Source organism: Argopecten irradians, chromosome 15 (genome assembly GCF_041381155.1).
Source record: "Argopecten irradians isolate NY chromosome 15, Ai_NY, whole genome shotgun sequence".
Lineage (NCBI taxonomy): Eukaryota > Metazoa > Mollusca > Bivalvia > Pectinida > Pectinidae > Argopecten > Argopecten irradians.
Window position 1 is genome coordinate 448,091 of NC_091148.1, and position 17,448 is coordinate 465,538.

The window sequence follows — 17,448 nt, forward strand, 5'->3', positions numbered from 1 at the left end:
ATTATCAAATATCCTAATTGTGGACCGGTTAAATAAACAATACCCAGACACCATTAGGATACTCCAGTACGAGAGCTTCACGAATGATTCAATACAAAAAAGTAACAGTTTGTTTAGGTTTTTAAATTTGGAGTTTACCCCAATAATACGTAACTATGTGGAAGCTGTGACATTACAAACCAGTAGTGTGGATAGCTGTTCCTGGTGTGTCAAAAAGACGAATGCGAAATTAACATCCTCTAAATGGAGGTTGTCAATAGAGGAGAAATATGCAAGACAAATTGATTCGCAATGTAAGAAATTGTATGAAACAGCTGGATTTGTAAAGATAACGGATTCTAAAAGTCTAAGAAATTTGTCGTTGCCATTACAGAAATATGTATTGAAATACATGTCTTTATAGACAAATCGTATTGTACAATGCATTATCTGTATCACTTGTTATCAACTAGGAAACTGTATCCGCACCATCACAATATTTTGTGATTGAGAAGTTGTTTGATATTGGGACACTCATTGTGGTTACATCTTGGTCAGGGACAAGACAACAACAGACAAACGTCTTGTTCCAAGTCTATTATCCGTAGAGGGGAATAACTCGTATACAACAAGGGTTAAATTATCTCCCTTACACTGTAAACTACATTTATGTGATTTACTTGTACTAATATATTCATATAATAAGGGGCACGAAGTACGAAGCATTTCTAAGGTAACGCATACATGAAATACAATCTTCAAAATTCAATCCAACACACTGACAGCTTCAGTTTGCGGCCGCCATTTTTTTATCCACTGTAAGAAATTCAATCATCGTGAATGCTATGCTTGAAGTCAACTCATTATATAACAAAACAATTAATTAATTAATTAATTAATTAATGTACTGCGATTCAAACGCTTTTAAGATCCATCGAACGTAATCTTCATCCAGCAGAAGCTCGGTGCTGTTGCTCTTTATTTGCAAGCGTTCAAGTGAAAGACTACCGTCCAATATAATCAGCTGACCAAAAACGGAATATCTGTTACGGAAATAAAAAATTCTTCCTTCTCGTATGTATGTTTCCTTCTCAAACGGAGGTTTTGGGACAGGGATAAAGTGTGAATATATGAATAAAAATATAAACAGAAAATTCGGCCCCGATATTTCCATAAATTGAACTTTTTAACATTGCATAATTAATTATCACTGAAACGTCTGGCGGCGCCCTTTAATGCCCTGCTTTCAGTCATATTATATATTTTGTTTTCCAGCAAATGCCCCACATATTGACGCATAACTACTGCCGGATAAACTTGTACTTTATCCGTCAATAAGATCTCGTGAATTTGTTCCATATCTGACTGATTTTTTTCTAACTTGTCCCAGAACTTGAAACTTCCGGTGAATGCAACGTCATTCAGTCTCGCTAAAAAGTGACGTCACATTCACCGAAATTACTTTGCGGTACATGTATCGAAAATATCGTGTGGTGATATCGTCTTTTTCTTCGCTTAGAGCAAAGGTATGTTATGTTAATTATTGTTTTTTTTTATACACACTGAATAGAATTATTGGTACTGTTTGCACTTTGTACTGATATATTTCCCACGGAAGTAAAAAGGAATACACTCTCATTCGGTTAATCGAATGAATCTTTTCATTCGCATCAAAGAAGTCTGTCGCTTCGAGCGAACCAACCAAATAACTCACAATTTGCATTTGAATGTCATAATGGTTGCAGGATAAACATAACTCACGGTTAGTATATAAAATACAAGTTTTGTTTTGGTGGTCGACACGGAAAGCCGAGATTAGTCGGCAAAGCTTCGTCATCTCGGCTTTCCTAATTAAGTCTCGCACCAAAATAAACCTTGTATTGTAAGATACTAACCACGTATTTTCTATTGACGTAATAATTAATTAATCTATGGTGGCTGATTATAATTGGCAAAACCAATTTCCATAGAGACTGAGTGGTTCTGTACATGCAGTAATCATGAGATAAGTTTACTGTTTCGTATTTATTTGTTATTTCTAGTTTTTCTTTTAACGTAGACCGTCCCTTCTGTGACGTCATACGTTTGTAACGTCGCTATCCGGATCCCGGCAAACATATTTTATTTCTCCGTACCAATCTATTATAACTCGCTTCTGACATCGGCATTCGAGCAAATACTTCGTCTGGAACCATTCTGAGTGTTTACTTGAAGTGTATCAATCTAAAGGTGTGGCAATCGGCAAATAAAGTATAATTTTGAAGATTATTGCATCAAGTAAAATCCAAGAATCATAATAGTCGCTAAACAGTCAGATGGAATACACATGGATTTACGGAGAACCAAAATGAAAAACTTCACGTCAATAACCTTAGAAACAACTTAATAACCGTTATCGTTAAAACTGTATACCTATCTTTTTGCAGAATAGAAATAAATTTATACAGTATATGGATGCCGAAGGAAGTTAGTGGTGTTTTGAATGAAAACATTCGAATTTAGAGCTTCAATAGGCACTCTTCGTAAGATACCGGTACAAACAAAATATGGAAATAAAATTGCTGGAAAATATTTTCATTTATTTTTTATTAAAATCTTTACATATAATTTGAAGGATGTTTTCACGAAAAATAGTCCATTTTAATACAGTATCACACAGAGCAAATATTCGTCTCAGAAAAAGCTTATGCATTTTCTGCTGAATTAGACTCTTTTTGGAAATTTGAGGTCAGGCCTACATGTAGCTTGCAAACTAGTTTGTTATATCTTATATAATAACTAAATAAAGATTTTAAGATATGTAATTATTGTGTTATCTTGTATTCTCCAATAATGTAATAAATATAGAAAATTAACAAGAGGAAATGAATAACATAAAACATTGAAAAGTGCTACAGATTTGCCTATTCTAAGGTTTTCGGGCCAACATTTAAGGGGTATTGGAAAGCAAATGGGTCATATTTTGAAAAATAATATGGTGAGATATAATTTTTATTGGTTTTTCTTATTGCAAATACGTCAATCTTCTAGGAAATTATAAAAAATCGATTTTTCCTGATATCATTTTTTCAGAAAAGAAGAAAATATGACTATTTTGATGCAATTTTTCACTAAAATTGGGCCCGGATTTCATTTTAAAATATGAAGATAGCTACTGCTATTCATAGCCGCCGCAATGAGAAATAATATAGTCAATACACATTTTTTAAATAAGGTAATAGTTTTAATAAACGACCGTTTTATTGAAAAAAATACGTCTTGGGCTCAGGTTCTGAAAAAAATATACAATTTAAAATTCATTGTCTTTGTTAGAATTTACGTTATAATTGTACCTGCTGTTTCTATTGCATGATCATTAATTAAAAGCGTCTAAATTAAGGATATGATTTTATCTTTCTTCCTAGTCTAGACTAGAAGATAGAACCCAGGACTCACCGAAGACCAAAAGTGAGGTGTGTCAAGGGAAACGTTAGGGAGAAAGAAAATATAAAGATTCTAAATTTAGAGTTTCTGCTCCTTCTTTGGGCTAAGCATAAAGGGAGAAAGGCGACTGGTTCGCCCGTTGTCACTATAATGAGACCGGGTGGGGTGTGTTGCTTGGCGTTTTCGGCGGTATGCTTCAGCAGTATAAAAAGGGCATGAGTTCCACTATAAATTACACCACAGGAATATACCAGTTTCCCAAAATACGCACCATGCACTTCATAACACTACACAGAGGCCGTCATTTCATGATCCTGGCTGTTGAGATAGGGCTTTAATTAATCAAACAAATATTGGCTTTACCGTTTTATAGATTTCTTTTTATTATAGATTGTGATTTCACCGAAGCATCCATTAAGGTGGTCAATAAGTAATAAAACAAACACACCCTGATATTTATTCCGTCAAGTAAAGCTACTACATAAAATGTGAACAAACATTAAGTATTATACTTTGTATATAATGCTATAGAAATGTAATACACGTTCTTTTTTCAACACAGATCAAACAAAACTGCGCTTGCTTTAAGCGATTCAATTTTCGTTTTCACTTGTATATCAACATCAATGGAAAATTACACAGACCATATCAACATTCTGTAGACTACATTAGATGTAGTTCCTCATATTTATCGGTAATTGTCGATATCCTGTGGACACGTGTCTGGTGACTTGCTGAGATGCTGACTCTACCAGAGATTCTGGGTCTTCTTAATCTCCTATTTGTCCTATTGTGGTGAGTTCGAGTGATGGATTCTAAATTTATGAAAAAAAAGGAAAAAAAATGAATAGTAATACTCACTATCAGGTGACTAATATCGGTTTTTAACTTAGTTATATGTGCCGCATTTTTCAAACGCACGACTCAACAAGAGCTTTTAATGTTAACCATCAAAGTTTACATTTTGGGAATTACATAATTATAATGCATAGGTATTAATTTATACAAGTTCAAAATATTCCAATGAGTTGGAAATGTTTTTTGTTAGTACTACCAAATTTCTTTATGACGCATTTAACTTTTGCTGTAATTAATTGCAAACGGAAAAGACTGTTTACGGGAAACCTTGTATTCTATCATTATACATATGTCAAAATTAAATGATCTTGAAATATTACTTTAATTTGAATAAACACTAAACAAGGAGTTTTATGATATTCCGGATATAGCATGAATATATGTTGAATATATTACAAATTTATTTGCGCTAGCATTTTGAGGTACTATTACATTTTATTTGTATGACGAAATTCCTTACTTAGACAATAAAAGAGATACTTATACTTGTATGTATCTCCAATTCCTCTTCTTATTTAAACAAACATGAAGAACCTCAATCTATTGTTTTACGACAAATAGAGGAACTTCCATATAGGTCCTCGCTGCTTCCTGGGGGACCAGAGGGACCAGAGAGGTTGGCCAGACAGGGTCAAACTGACTAAAAATTCAAAACATCTTCTGAATTCACAGGTTTGATGGAAGGAAATACTCATCATATATTAAAACGCCCTGCAGGTAGGGCGTTAGAATTGTACCTGCCGCCCCTGTTACATGATCGTAAAAGGCGACTAAATTTAGGATTTCATCTTTTCTTCTCTTCCTAATCGACTTTATCTTTTTTAATGCCTCCCTTGGCACCGCCTCATTTTTGACGTTGAGTTGAGCGTTCGCCCCTGTGAGGAAGGCTCTTGGTTCTATCACCTGGCCGAGAAACACCAAAGCCTTTAATCATGGTAGTTTATGCTCCCGCTTAGCGCTGAGCAAACAAGGAGCGAGACGACTGGTTCACCCATTGTCAGTATAATGTGACATGGTGGGGTCTGTTGCTTGGTGTCTTCGGCGGCATGCTTTAGTGATATAACACTATAAAAAGGGCAACGGTTTCACTATACGAGAAGACGCAACACGAACATACTGCAGTCTCTCAAAACACGCACCTCGAACTTCACACTGCATACATAAGAGGCCGTCCTTACATGACCATAGCTGTTAATAGGACGTCAACATAATAAAAAAACACAATTGCAGTCTTCCAAAACACGCATCCTGCACACATACACGCACCACTTCGCATACATGGGAGACCGGCCTTACATGACGGTGGTTGTTTGTTGATAGGACATTAATTGATAAAATATCAACTATGCGGTGTTTTGCGTGTATGAAGTGCGGGTGTGTGTTTTGGGAGACTGCAGTATATTCGCGTTGTGTCTTCTTGTATTGTAGAACTCTTAAACCAAACAAACAAATGCATCATAGAATCTAAAACAGCGTTCTGTCCAAAAAATGCTTTAATTATCTAGGATGCTTTCGAATAGCCTATTGCCCTGGAAATTTCTTCACTCGTTAACAATTCATAGACGGTGTATTTTCTGGCCAAACCAAACCTCATTTCTGACTTCACCAATAAAAAACATTCGGTGTATTTCGGGAGAAAATCTTTCATTTCAGGAATTTAATTCCGTTTGATATTTGTTAATGTGTTTACGATGTTTTTTGGTGAATTTGTCAGTAAAGTGCATTGTTCAACGAGTCTTACTTTCAGTTCTTGCTGGTTTCTGTAGACCCGCATTTTTAAAGAAATTCTAAAACAACGGTCCGTACCAGAATCTCCCGTCATCAGCTGGAAGATATCAAAGTTATAAAATAATTTTCTCATATTATTATTTGGTTTAATATTTGCCTGCATGTCTAATATGTCACTTAGAACAGTATCGGGTATCTGAATCTTTATGAAAAATGTTTGGGTTACAAAATTTTGATCAGAATCAGACATATGTCCCGTCCATCTACACCTCGGAATTGGCCACTTTCCATCTCTTCCCAAATGACTTTTTTGCGTCAAACATAAGGGAGGATATCATTTTTTTATCAAATTTAGATCTTTTCTCTTTCTTATAGACATGTCACCTTATTACACCGTCTCACGTTTGGCCTTAAGTTGAGCTCTTGCCCGTTAGAAAGGCTCCGGAATCTGGCCCCTGGCAGAGACATATCACAGTCTCTAAAATGTATGGTGGTAGGTATTTGGAACTCGGCATAACATGAATGGGATGACTGCTTTGTCAGTTAAAAAGGAGCCATGTAAACCACAGTCTCTCGGTTATGTAATGTTAACTCTTTGGGCTCACCTTAGGCCATCGTTGCGTTGACAATAGATACTCAAAAACAAAATTAGAATTTGTAGGTATAACGCGGTTCTCACAAATACCGCTTTGACTTAAATCGGGATCTTCACAATATGTCATTTTCAATGTAAACACAACCATATATATGAAGCAATTTGCTAATGTATCCCAATATTTACTGATTTTTGTTAAGCAAATATTCGCTTTCGGATTATTAAACCCATGCAATATGAAGACGAGGACCATTCATTTTTATACGAAACAAATCGAAACATTGATTTTTAAAGTGAAATACAATCTATACTGAAGCCCTTAGCTGACCACTGATACCATTTGTTTATTTGATTTATTAACGTCCTGTTAACAGTTATGGTCATGTAATGACCGCCTCCCATGCATGCTTTGTGTAGCGTGTGTGACGTGCAAGGCGGATGGTTCTACTGGCGTTTCTTTGAACATATTAGCCATGCTGACTGTATTTCAACTCTTCACTTTTCTTTGCACAGCGAATATCTGTTCAGGTATGTCACTCATTTAATGTTTTATACATGACGTGTTAAATAATTTTATCGTTTTTAGAAATAACTTATTTCACATTAAAACATAATTTTCACAATACGCCAATTTTTAAAAAAAAAATTCAAAACTACTTTCTAAAGCCCACCATCTTCAGAAAGTGGGCTATTTAAATCGTCTTTCGTTCGTGGTTCTTCCGTCGGTTAACAAATCTTGTAACCGCAATTTCTCAGAAAGTATTTCAGGGATCTTTCTTAATTTTCATAGTAGGTTCCCCTAGAGCCCTAGTTCAGCATATTACATTTTGGGACCGATCAGTCAACAAGATGGCTGCCAGGCGTGGATTTTGATAATTAAAGTTCGTCATGAAGGGATCTTTCTGATATTTCATTTGTAGGTTCTTCTAGAGCCCTGGTTGTGCATAATGAATTTTGGGACCGATCAGTCAACATTATGGTTGACCGGCCGCCTTCTTGTATTTTGATAGTTAAACTTTGTTACCGCTATTTCTCAGAAACTACTGATCAAAGAGATCTTTCTCAGCATTCCTATGCATAGGCTCCGAATAGGCCATTATTTTTGCTTTATGCATTTTGGGACCGATCAGTGAATAAAATGGCCAACAGGCCATCATCCTGGATTGTTATGGTAAAAGTAGATAAAAGAGCCCTCTTTTACTTCTCAGATATAGATCATTCTTTGGTGGGAGCCAAGATCCCTCTGGGATCTCTTGTTATTTTTTGTTGTTTGAAAATGGTAATTCTCTATAGTCTGTAAAGGTATCAACACTGTTTACGTGTTAAAAACTAGGTTACATGTATATGCATGTATTTATTTTGTTGACTTGATTGTTCCCGTTGTGAGCATTAGGATACTTGATTTTTTAACTTGTCTCTTTTACCCGAGAACGATAATAGATGATATAACCGAGCTCAAAACTGATTCCCTAGCATATAAATATATGATGTAACGTGAATAATAAAAGTTTTAACTCCATAAATCCTTAGAAATGGTTTTCCGCATAGTTATGCTTAATGTACATTCTCCTAAAATATTTATTTTACTAAAACAAAAAAAAACACCCCCACAAAAAGGCAATTGCGTATTTTGTAGAAAACTAAGGGATAAAGAGTAGCAGCGAAGTAATATATGACCATTACTGGCAATTTGATGTTAACATATTAATCATAAATCTAACCTGATAAAAAAACCTACTTAAATTGTGAAATGGAATTCTACTAAACTTTTTAAATCGATTGTTACCATTATTTTCGAATTGCTGGTTTTCTATACAATGCTACTATCACAGTAATTACGTAATGCAAGTGTAATATTCTGTCCCTCGATATCATTTTCCAAGAAGAAATCTGGAATGGAAGTTATGGTTATTGTTGTCCAAATGACAGTTGGTGTTTGATTTCATACGGGAAGTGTGTTAGATAATTTTCTAGGTAGTCGACCGCAACAAGCTTATTGTGGCCATATTGCTTGTATGTATACTACGCATCGAGTTACACGATCCAGTTAAACGCAATGTCATATGTGAGGTAGGCTCTTTCCTTTGACCAAGGCACACCAAAGTCTATAGAAGTGGTAGTGTAAATATAATGCGACCTGTCGGGGTGTGTTGCTTGATGATTACCAGAAATAATTTCGTCTTCTGTTTATGTTTCAGCTGTATGCACACCTTGTGACTACGATTTGGTGACAGGGCCATATGGTGTATCTGACGATGCTATCACAGCGTCCTCTCACCATGATCATTGCCCTGTACTATATGCCAGGTTTAGTAGTCCGTATGGCTGGTGTCCGGCGACTATAAGGGACGGTGATTATTTACAGGTATTTATTGGTTTACATGTTATAAATTTATTATTTAATTGGAAATCGACAACATCCGTATAGCCAGTGTTAATTTCAAACCACCATCGCTGCTATTTTTTATAACACCGGGTCCTTTGGCACAAGACAAAAAAGCGTTTCGAGACTGCTAATCTCAATATTTTACTTTCTCTGTTTTCCTGTGGAATGCGCACCGATGTCTTTCTCAGTTTTCCTGTCGAACCTGTCCCGATTGATACAATAAGGTATTTTATTGGTTGATTTGTTTCGATGCACAATATCCTCAAACAAGAGGCCTATGGGACGTAACGGTCACCAGAAATTTGAAACAAATTAGTTATGTTATTTACTAGCCAACTGATGCCTTTTGTTCTCAAAATAGGAACATACATCTAATAGGTCTAAATACAAATTTTCATTAAGCTTGGTGCATATTTACTCACATTACCATGTTCACAAGGTTTAATAATTATTATTTGAAAGGGCAATAACTCCGTAAATAAGTTTGAACATTACCATGTTCACAAGGTTCAATAAATATTATTTGAAAAGGCAATAACTCCGTAAATAAGTTTGAGTCGAATCACACTTATTTTCAAACTTGTTAAGAGATAATTACAATGGGAAATAACTCTGTAAGTTACGATTTACTTACTCGCATTACCATGTTCACAAGATTCAATAATTATTATTTGAAAGGGCAATAACTATGTGAAAAAGTTTGAGCATTACCATGTTCACAAGGTTCAATAAATATTATTTGAAAGGGCAATAACTCCGTAAATAAGTTTGAGTCGAAACAAGCTTATTTTCAAACTTCAAAAGAGATAATTGCAATGGGCAATAACTCTGTAAGTTACGATCTAATCAGGTCGATTTTAAAAGATACCTTTCCTATTTTAGTCTAAATGCTAAGTATAATGACGCTGAGTGCGTATTTATTCAAATTATCATATTCACAACGTCCAATAATAATAATAAGTGCGAAGAGCAATAACTCCGTACATTGTCGTCAGATAAAGCTGATTTTCTAAATTGTCGAAGATAATTCTAATGTTAGTCTACATACAAATTTTCATTAAGCTCGGTTTATATTTACTAAGATATCACGTTCAGAAGGTCGAATATTAATTATATTAATTATAAATGCAAAGGACAATAACTCATGCTGATTTTTGAACTCGTCCGAGATTGTTCCAATGTTAGTCTACACACAAAGTCTCATTAAATCGTTTTTATTTATTAAAGTTATCGCGTTCACAATGTTTAATAATAATTATTGGTTCAAAGAGCAATAACTCTATTAATTACTGTCGAATCATGCTGATTTTCAAACTCGCCCGTGATCTTTCCAATGGTAGTCTACATACAAAGTTTCATTAAACTCGGTTTAAATTTAATCAAATTATTGCGTTCACAAGGAAATGTTAACGGACGCCGCACGACGGACGACGCACGACGACGGACAAAAGACTCTGGTCAGGTGGCCTATAATCGAATTTAGGACTTGTTTTTATGGCAGTTACGTTTATCAAATCAATAAGGACTTGAATGGGATCGTCCTTGTTGATATTGAATTTGGATTGTTTTGTTTACTAACGTCATAATTTTTCGCAGTCGATCGGGTCACGTAATATCTTCCCGAAATCGTGACATTTGTATCCTTTCGTTTTGTATTTGTTGTGGGCCACATTTGTATTGGTTTTTTTATATTTATGTTTGTTTTGAAACTTCACACTTGGTCTCCTGATAACAACTTAACTGGCTTAAGTCAACATTATATGCCGAGAGAACGTTGTGATTTTTTTTGTAAATGTTTGTGACTACAACAACGCTTATTGGGCATTTAAAGGCACAATTTGATTAAAATACACTTCTTTACACAGTTTATATACGTTGTGGTCGGGCAAAACAACATAAACATTGTTAACATGAAAACGAAATCCAATCCCTATATTTACACTCACACGACTTTTTATTTATATTTTATGCAATGAAATCGTCATTTGAAAGTGACGTAATTATTCAATAAAAGTCGGTCAAAAGTGGAGAGTTTACTCAATTTAACAGCGAATGAAGACTCTTCACGTAGGATAGAATTATGCATCCGCGACGACAAAAAAGTTCAATATTTTAGTGTAAAATAAACATGACACACAAAGTAAATTTCAGAGACATTTTTTTAATCATATCAGAACTTTAAATATATATTCAATTTTACTAAAAGTTAATATATAGCGTAATAACATAAAGTATTTGTACTCGGCCACATGTGTGAACTCGGTGACCGTTATTGTGTAGCGAGGCGAAGCTGACGACGCACGCTTACACACTTGAGTTTACGAAGTTGTCAAAACAGCGGTGTTCAAGTAGCTAAATTTGTTTGAGATTGTTGTCCGACTTGACGATATTACATCCTTGGGAGCCACGTCATTATATAATCTACGCTTAGATCCATCGCCATCGATAGATGGAACAACTTCATTTGTGTTAGATGGATACAAGGTATTTAAGGTGACGCATAACTGTCAACACGTGGATTAATAGCGGTGCATGTTTATAATACACACGATTAAATTATCAAAGAACAAAGACAAGAGAATATGTTTATAACTTACCTAGCTCTGTCAGAGGGTCTCACGCCCGTCCACCCCAAAGACTCGATCGCAGGACGAACACAGACACAGAGGTAATGTTTACATTTGACATACATCATTTTTAACAAAAATGAAAGCACTGCACGTCGCCCCGGTCGGGATATTTTTTCCCGTTTCCTTATACAATTGTAAATTTTAAAAATGTTTGTATCATATATAAATATAAAACATATATGTATTGTTTACATTTTTCCAAAATTCTATGAAAAACAACAATATACACGTAATGATGCGTCAAAATGTAAACAAAGCCATGTGTTTCTTTTTTTTTAAAAGTAGCCCCTTTACCTTGCATAGAACATTTTCATACGCAAGTTCACAGTTCGATGTTACCATGCAGTTATGGTTAACAAAATCGGATAGTACTTGCGTATAGTGATCAAGCCTAGCAATTGTAAATATAATGTAATGTATTACAAAAAGTGTTATCTTAAACGATTTATAAGTTATAGCCAGAACATGATTTAATTCTATCGCAAACAGGTTTCTCTAGGATAATAATGAAAAACAGTTTCTCTATATAACTTTGTGCCTTTAGCATTCCTTGTTCTGGCCCTGCAGGTAGAGCGAGTAACATACTTTAATGGCAACGTCATCAAATATATCAAAAACTTGCAGCTTCAACTAAGGAGTTCTATGAATTTCGTGTAGGTCAATATTGTATACTGCGACAATGTTTTAGGCCAATAGTCAGATGGCATGTAAGGCCTATGGGCCTTTTGTTATTAGATGTCAGTATATCAAATGTAGACGATAATATTTTGGCTAGCAATAATACAAGCGTCCACCTGGCAAATATAAACGTATCATTTTGACTCGTTTTAAAATATAAAACTTCTGTTTCAGGTTGAGTTTAAGACTACTTCTACCCTGAAAGCCATACAGACCACTGGACGAATGGTTCACGGACATTTGGTGTCCTCGTACAGTGTAAACACCAGCATGGACGGAATCAACTGGATTTCTATCTCATCAAATGGCACAGTAAAGGTGACTTCAGCAATTAATCTAGTTCAACCATTCTAAAACTGTTTTGTATCACTATTCAATACTCAACCGTATTATCTCATTTTATATCTGCCCTGCAGGTAGGGCGTAGGAATTTTACCTGCTGCTCCTATTGCATGATCGCAAATAGCGACTAATGGAGGGGTATCACTCAGTGATAGGAAATATTTTGCACGAAAATACCTTAGACTCAGCTGCATATTGTTTGTTATTCAGAAAATCTTTTTTTCCTGCAGTAGGGTGTAAGAACTGTGCATGCTGCCCCTACTGCATGATATTAAAAGGCCACTAAATTAAGGATATTATCTTTTCTTTCTCCCTACCATACTTTCTTCTTCCTTGACATCACCTAACTTATGACGTTCGTCCATGTGAGGAATGCTTTGGGTTCTGTACCCTGTGTGACACAATGACAATACCATATGTGACACAATGACACGACACATCATGGTATCTTCTTACTTATAAGCAGTTCATCACATGTAAATATATGTAAACAAAACATTGTCCTTGCCACTAACACACAACTAGTATAGTATATTGACTAACCTGGTATCTGTAAACGACTATTAATCTTACTAAGTTCGTATTTCTCATCATAAGAATATCCAAGGCTGGGAAGCTCCCAGTTCCCTCGGAGAGTTCTAACTCACTCCCCGGCTGACCTCAACTTTCCTGTCTCTCTCTCTGACGCCACCTCGGACTCCATGTCCAGGTGATGTTACCTTATGGCTTACATCTTGGGAGTCTCTCTCTCAACTCCCTAAATTCCCAGTATATCTAACATTTAACTTAACACCTACACCGCCCCGCTTCTTTGTACATTTATTAAAAAGGCACGAGCGGCATAAAATACACTTAATCAACTATCTAAATTCCAACATCCACCACACCCCTTCCACATTGGTGCCCTCACACTGACCACCCCAATCACTGCTATCATATACAAACTGTTAGAACGCTGGGTAGTGGCTACAAAATCCAAATTTGCCGTCCACAGCAGATACTATATCTATTACCTCTATTGAACCATCAGCCCACTTTGCTACACCTGGCCGAGACACCACATAGAATATATACTTCTGCTTAGCGTTTAGCATACCGGGAGTGGGACGACTGGATCGCCCGTTGTCAGTATAATGTGACCGGGTTTGGTGTGTTGCTTTGTCTTAGGCGGCATTGTTGAGTGATATAGCACTATAGAAAGGGTAATAGTAACACTATACAAGAAAACCCAACATGAAAATACCTCAGTCTCCCAAAACACGCACCACGCACGCCATACACTGCGACACATCGCATATATTGGAGATCCGCCTTACATGTCCCTAACTGATAATATGAAGTAAATTGATCAAAAAAATCACCATACTGTATTATTAATAAGTGTTTTAATTAGAGACAATTGTTGGGGTGCGTGTACCACTATATAGACCAAGACAAAGGTCTTAACGGAGGATGATAATGTAAGAATTATTTTTTCTTGAGGGAGACATTTCTAGATGTATCCTGACACAGGGACAACATTATTTTATTTTACCGAACAGAATTAAGATAATCTATGTATTTGTTATATTCAACAAGCTATCTAAATATCTGGTAAAAGAACTCGGAAAGATAATTCCCAACAACGTTGCTAAATTCGTCGAATGTTAACATAGGGATTTTAAAAAAGAAACATCGAGTTGGTACGTTATGTGTCGCGATATATTGAGCTCCACGTTACTATGTAAACGTATAAGCAAATGCAAAAAGTGGGAATCAAAGCAAACGTAGAACAGTTACTTGTATGTCAGTTCACCTGTTAGTAACAAACAATACATTGTATTTGCTGCTTCTATTGTATAATCGTAAAAGGCGACAATCTGACTAAAAACATACTTTATTATCACTATGTTGATAAGAGAATCTGTCAACATCCCATCAGGGTTCACATTCTGGTGACATTTGGAAATGTCCAATCGAATTGCTGCTGCCAGAATCTTGACTGGGGACGACCTAGTCGCCCAAAGAGCTGAATAAAGCTTAATGTATAGGTATACTAGGACGAAATGAAGTTATCACTTGATATAACAATGTGGTAGAAATGCATTTGATCTAAATTACTCGTGGTAAAAATGTCTCCGAACATGACCCCTACTGGGATGTTGTCTATTTAACGTATTGGTAATGAGGATCTGTATTGTAATCAGATTGTAAAAGGCGACTAAATTTAGGATATTATCTCTTCCCCTCTTCCTAAATTCCCTTGACTAAATGTTAGACGGATATACATGAAATAACCACACAACCAATCACATATTTACTGTGTTATTTTTGCAGTTGTTTCCTGGAAACTCTGACGATAGCAGCATAGTAACGAATACACTGGGGAGAAGTGTAACCGCCAAGTTTGTCAGGGTCATATCCGTGTCTGGAACAGGCTACAGATCTATGAGACTTGAGGTTAAAGGATGTCCGATTTCAAATTCAAGTTAGTATCATAATTTTTTACAAAGGAACTTGGTTTGTCATTGTCGAACTTTGTTTTAGGTCACCTGAGACGAAATCTCTAGTGACTTATTCTAATTGCCTTTTGTCCTTCGTGAAATTTTGCACAAATTAAATGGTCCCTGATCCCCAGTGAACAAGCACAAATTAAATGGTCCCTGATCCCCAGTGAACAAGGGGGTTGTTAGGAGGACCAAAAGGGGTAAAATTGACGTAAATTTCACAAATCTCACAGATATAGTAGATTCAAATACTTTTCATACATAGAAAGGTATTAGGGTCCTTTGCAATCTTAAGTTTACTAAAGTTGGGAAAACACCTTTTTGAGCATAATTTGGTCGTTTGTAATGAGTCAAATATTGTCATAATTATTAGTATGAGATGGCCATTGAATCTCATGACTGACCCCCAGGAGCCTTAGGGTTGGGGTCAAAAGTGGTCAAATGGATTAAATCTTCACAAATCTTCATCTAGAATTCCTGAAATTATATAACAAATACTTTTCATATATGGAAAGGTCTTAAGGTCATTTATAAAAATTATATGACTCTGGGGTTTCATGTTTACATTAGGTTATATAGGACTAACACGAACATTATTTGTTGAATTTCCATAGGAAATAAGTCAAACTTGATTAGAATTTTTAGCCAGAGATATATCAGTTTAGCATCCATATAGGTCCTCGCTGCTCCCTGGGGGACCAGAGGGACCAGAGAGGTTGACCAAACAGGGTCAAACTGACTAAAAATTCAAAACATCTTCTGAATTCACAGGTTTGATGGAAGGAAATACTCATCATATATTAAAACGCCCTGCAGGTAGGGCGTTAGAATTGTACCTGCCGCCCCTGTTACATGATCGTAAAAGGCGACTAAATTTAGGATTTTATCTTTTCTTTTCTTCCTAATCGACTTTATCTTTTTTAATGCCTCCCTTGGCACCGCCTCATTTTTGGCCTTGAGTTGATCATTCGCCCCTGTGAGGAAGGGTCTGAGTTCTGTTCTGTCCCATGGCCGATACACCCAAAGTCTATAAAAAGTGGTAGATTCTGCTCCGGCTTAGCGCTTAGCATACAGGGAGTGGAACGACTGGTTCGCCCGTTGTCAGTATAATGTGATCGGGTGGGGTGTGTTGCTTGGTGTCTTCGGCGGCATGGTTTAGAGATATAGCACTATAAAAAGGGCAACAGTTCCACTATTAATACAAGAAGACACAGCATGAATATACCGCAGTCTCCCAAAACATGCACCTCGCACAACATACAGGCAACACACCACATACATTGTAGGCCGTCCTTACATGACCAAAGCTGTTAATAGGACGTTAATTAATCAAACAAACAAACTAATATTTGTATTGTTTTTGTCATTGAATGTCGTGTCTTGTAACAGGTACATGTAACCAGTGGGCAGCGACACTCGGATCCGCAGGTGATGTGTTCCCAGTCCTTCAGGAGACGAACGCGCCTTACCAAGGATTATGTGGCCTGATGTGTTACAGACAGCCAGACTGTGACAGTTTCGTCTTTGATATTGGCTCAAACTACTGTATGCTACTAAAGTCAACCCCTGATGTGTCATATACTACAGTGGACCTCGAGAATGTTTGGTATTTCATAAAGACATGAACAGGATTGCTTTATCTGTACATTTGTATATGCTTTAGTGAATTAACAGCCCAAAGATCAGCCTACGTTGGGAACGGAAGAACTGTGTTAAGGATGTATTCTTCTGAGGTTTCAGTCCCGTTTAAGTCTCGTTTTAACATAGATCAAAGAAATTATGAGATTTTCAAATACAATTTATCAGTATCTGTAGCAAGTTGCCAGATGCAAATTTTGTCAAAAAAATACATTTCTATTTTTAGTAGATTTTTTTATACGGGGAATTTAAGAAATGGTCCATTTGGCGGCCATTTTGAAATTGTGTCTTTTTTCGCTTCAAGAAGAGCCACACTTTTACCATTTTTTACTGAAATTGTTTTTACTTAAATCATCACTGCGCCAGCATTTTTAGCTGTATTCAGCTAATTTTTGCTGCAAATCGTCCGTAGTTATTAAAATATTGAGCATTAATATGTGAAACGATACACTTTTGTGACTTTATTTTTACATTTAATAGTAATTTGGGCACTTTTACTTTTTACTCTAAAATACTGAAAAATAACAAAAATTCAAATGGGGCAAAAAAGTAAGCACACGGACCCCCAATTTTTCTTCCTGATTTAGAAAGAACAACCGTTTCCCTATTGATATGCAAAATAATAACAAAAGTTTAATACCAGAACTTTTTCTATAAAAGGTTAAATTTGACAAAAATGGCTGAAAATGGTGCATTTTGTAGCAC

The 17,448-nt window shown here is 35.9% G+C and overlaps 1 protein-coding gene across 1 annotated transcript; it reads left to right on the forward strand.

The window, feature by feature from the left end:
- The first annotated feature begins 6,965 nt into the window (after positions 1-6,965).
- LOC138309116 (contactin-associated protein-like 2) lies at positions 6,966-16,945 on the forward strand. The gene is made up of 5 exons (XM_069250261.1): positions 6,966-7,111; positions 8,782-8,948; positions 12,452-12,595; positions 14,936-15,086; positions 16,495-16,945. Exons 1-5 carry the CDS (start codon positions 6,988-6,990, stop codon positions 16,728-16,730), a joined length of 822 nt encoding a protein of 273 aa, XP_069106362.1. The 5' UTR covers positions 6,966-6,987; the 3' UTR covers positions 16,731-16,945.
- Positions 16,946-17,448: the final 503 nt, after the last annotated feature.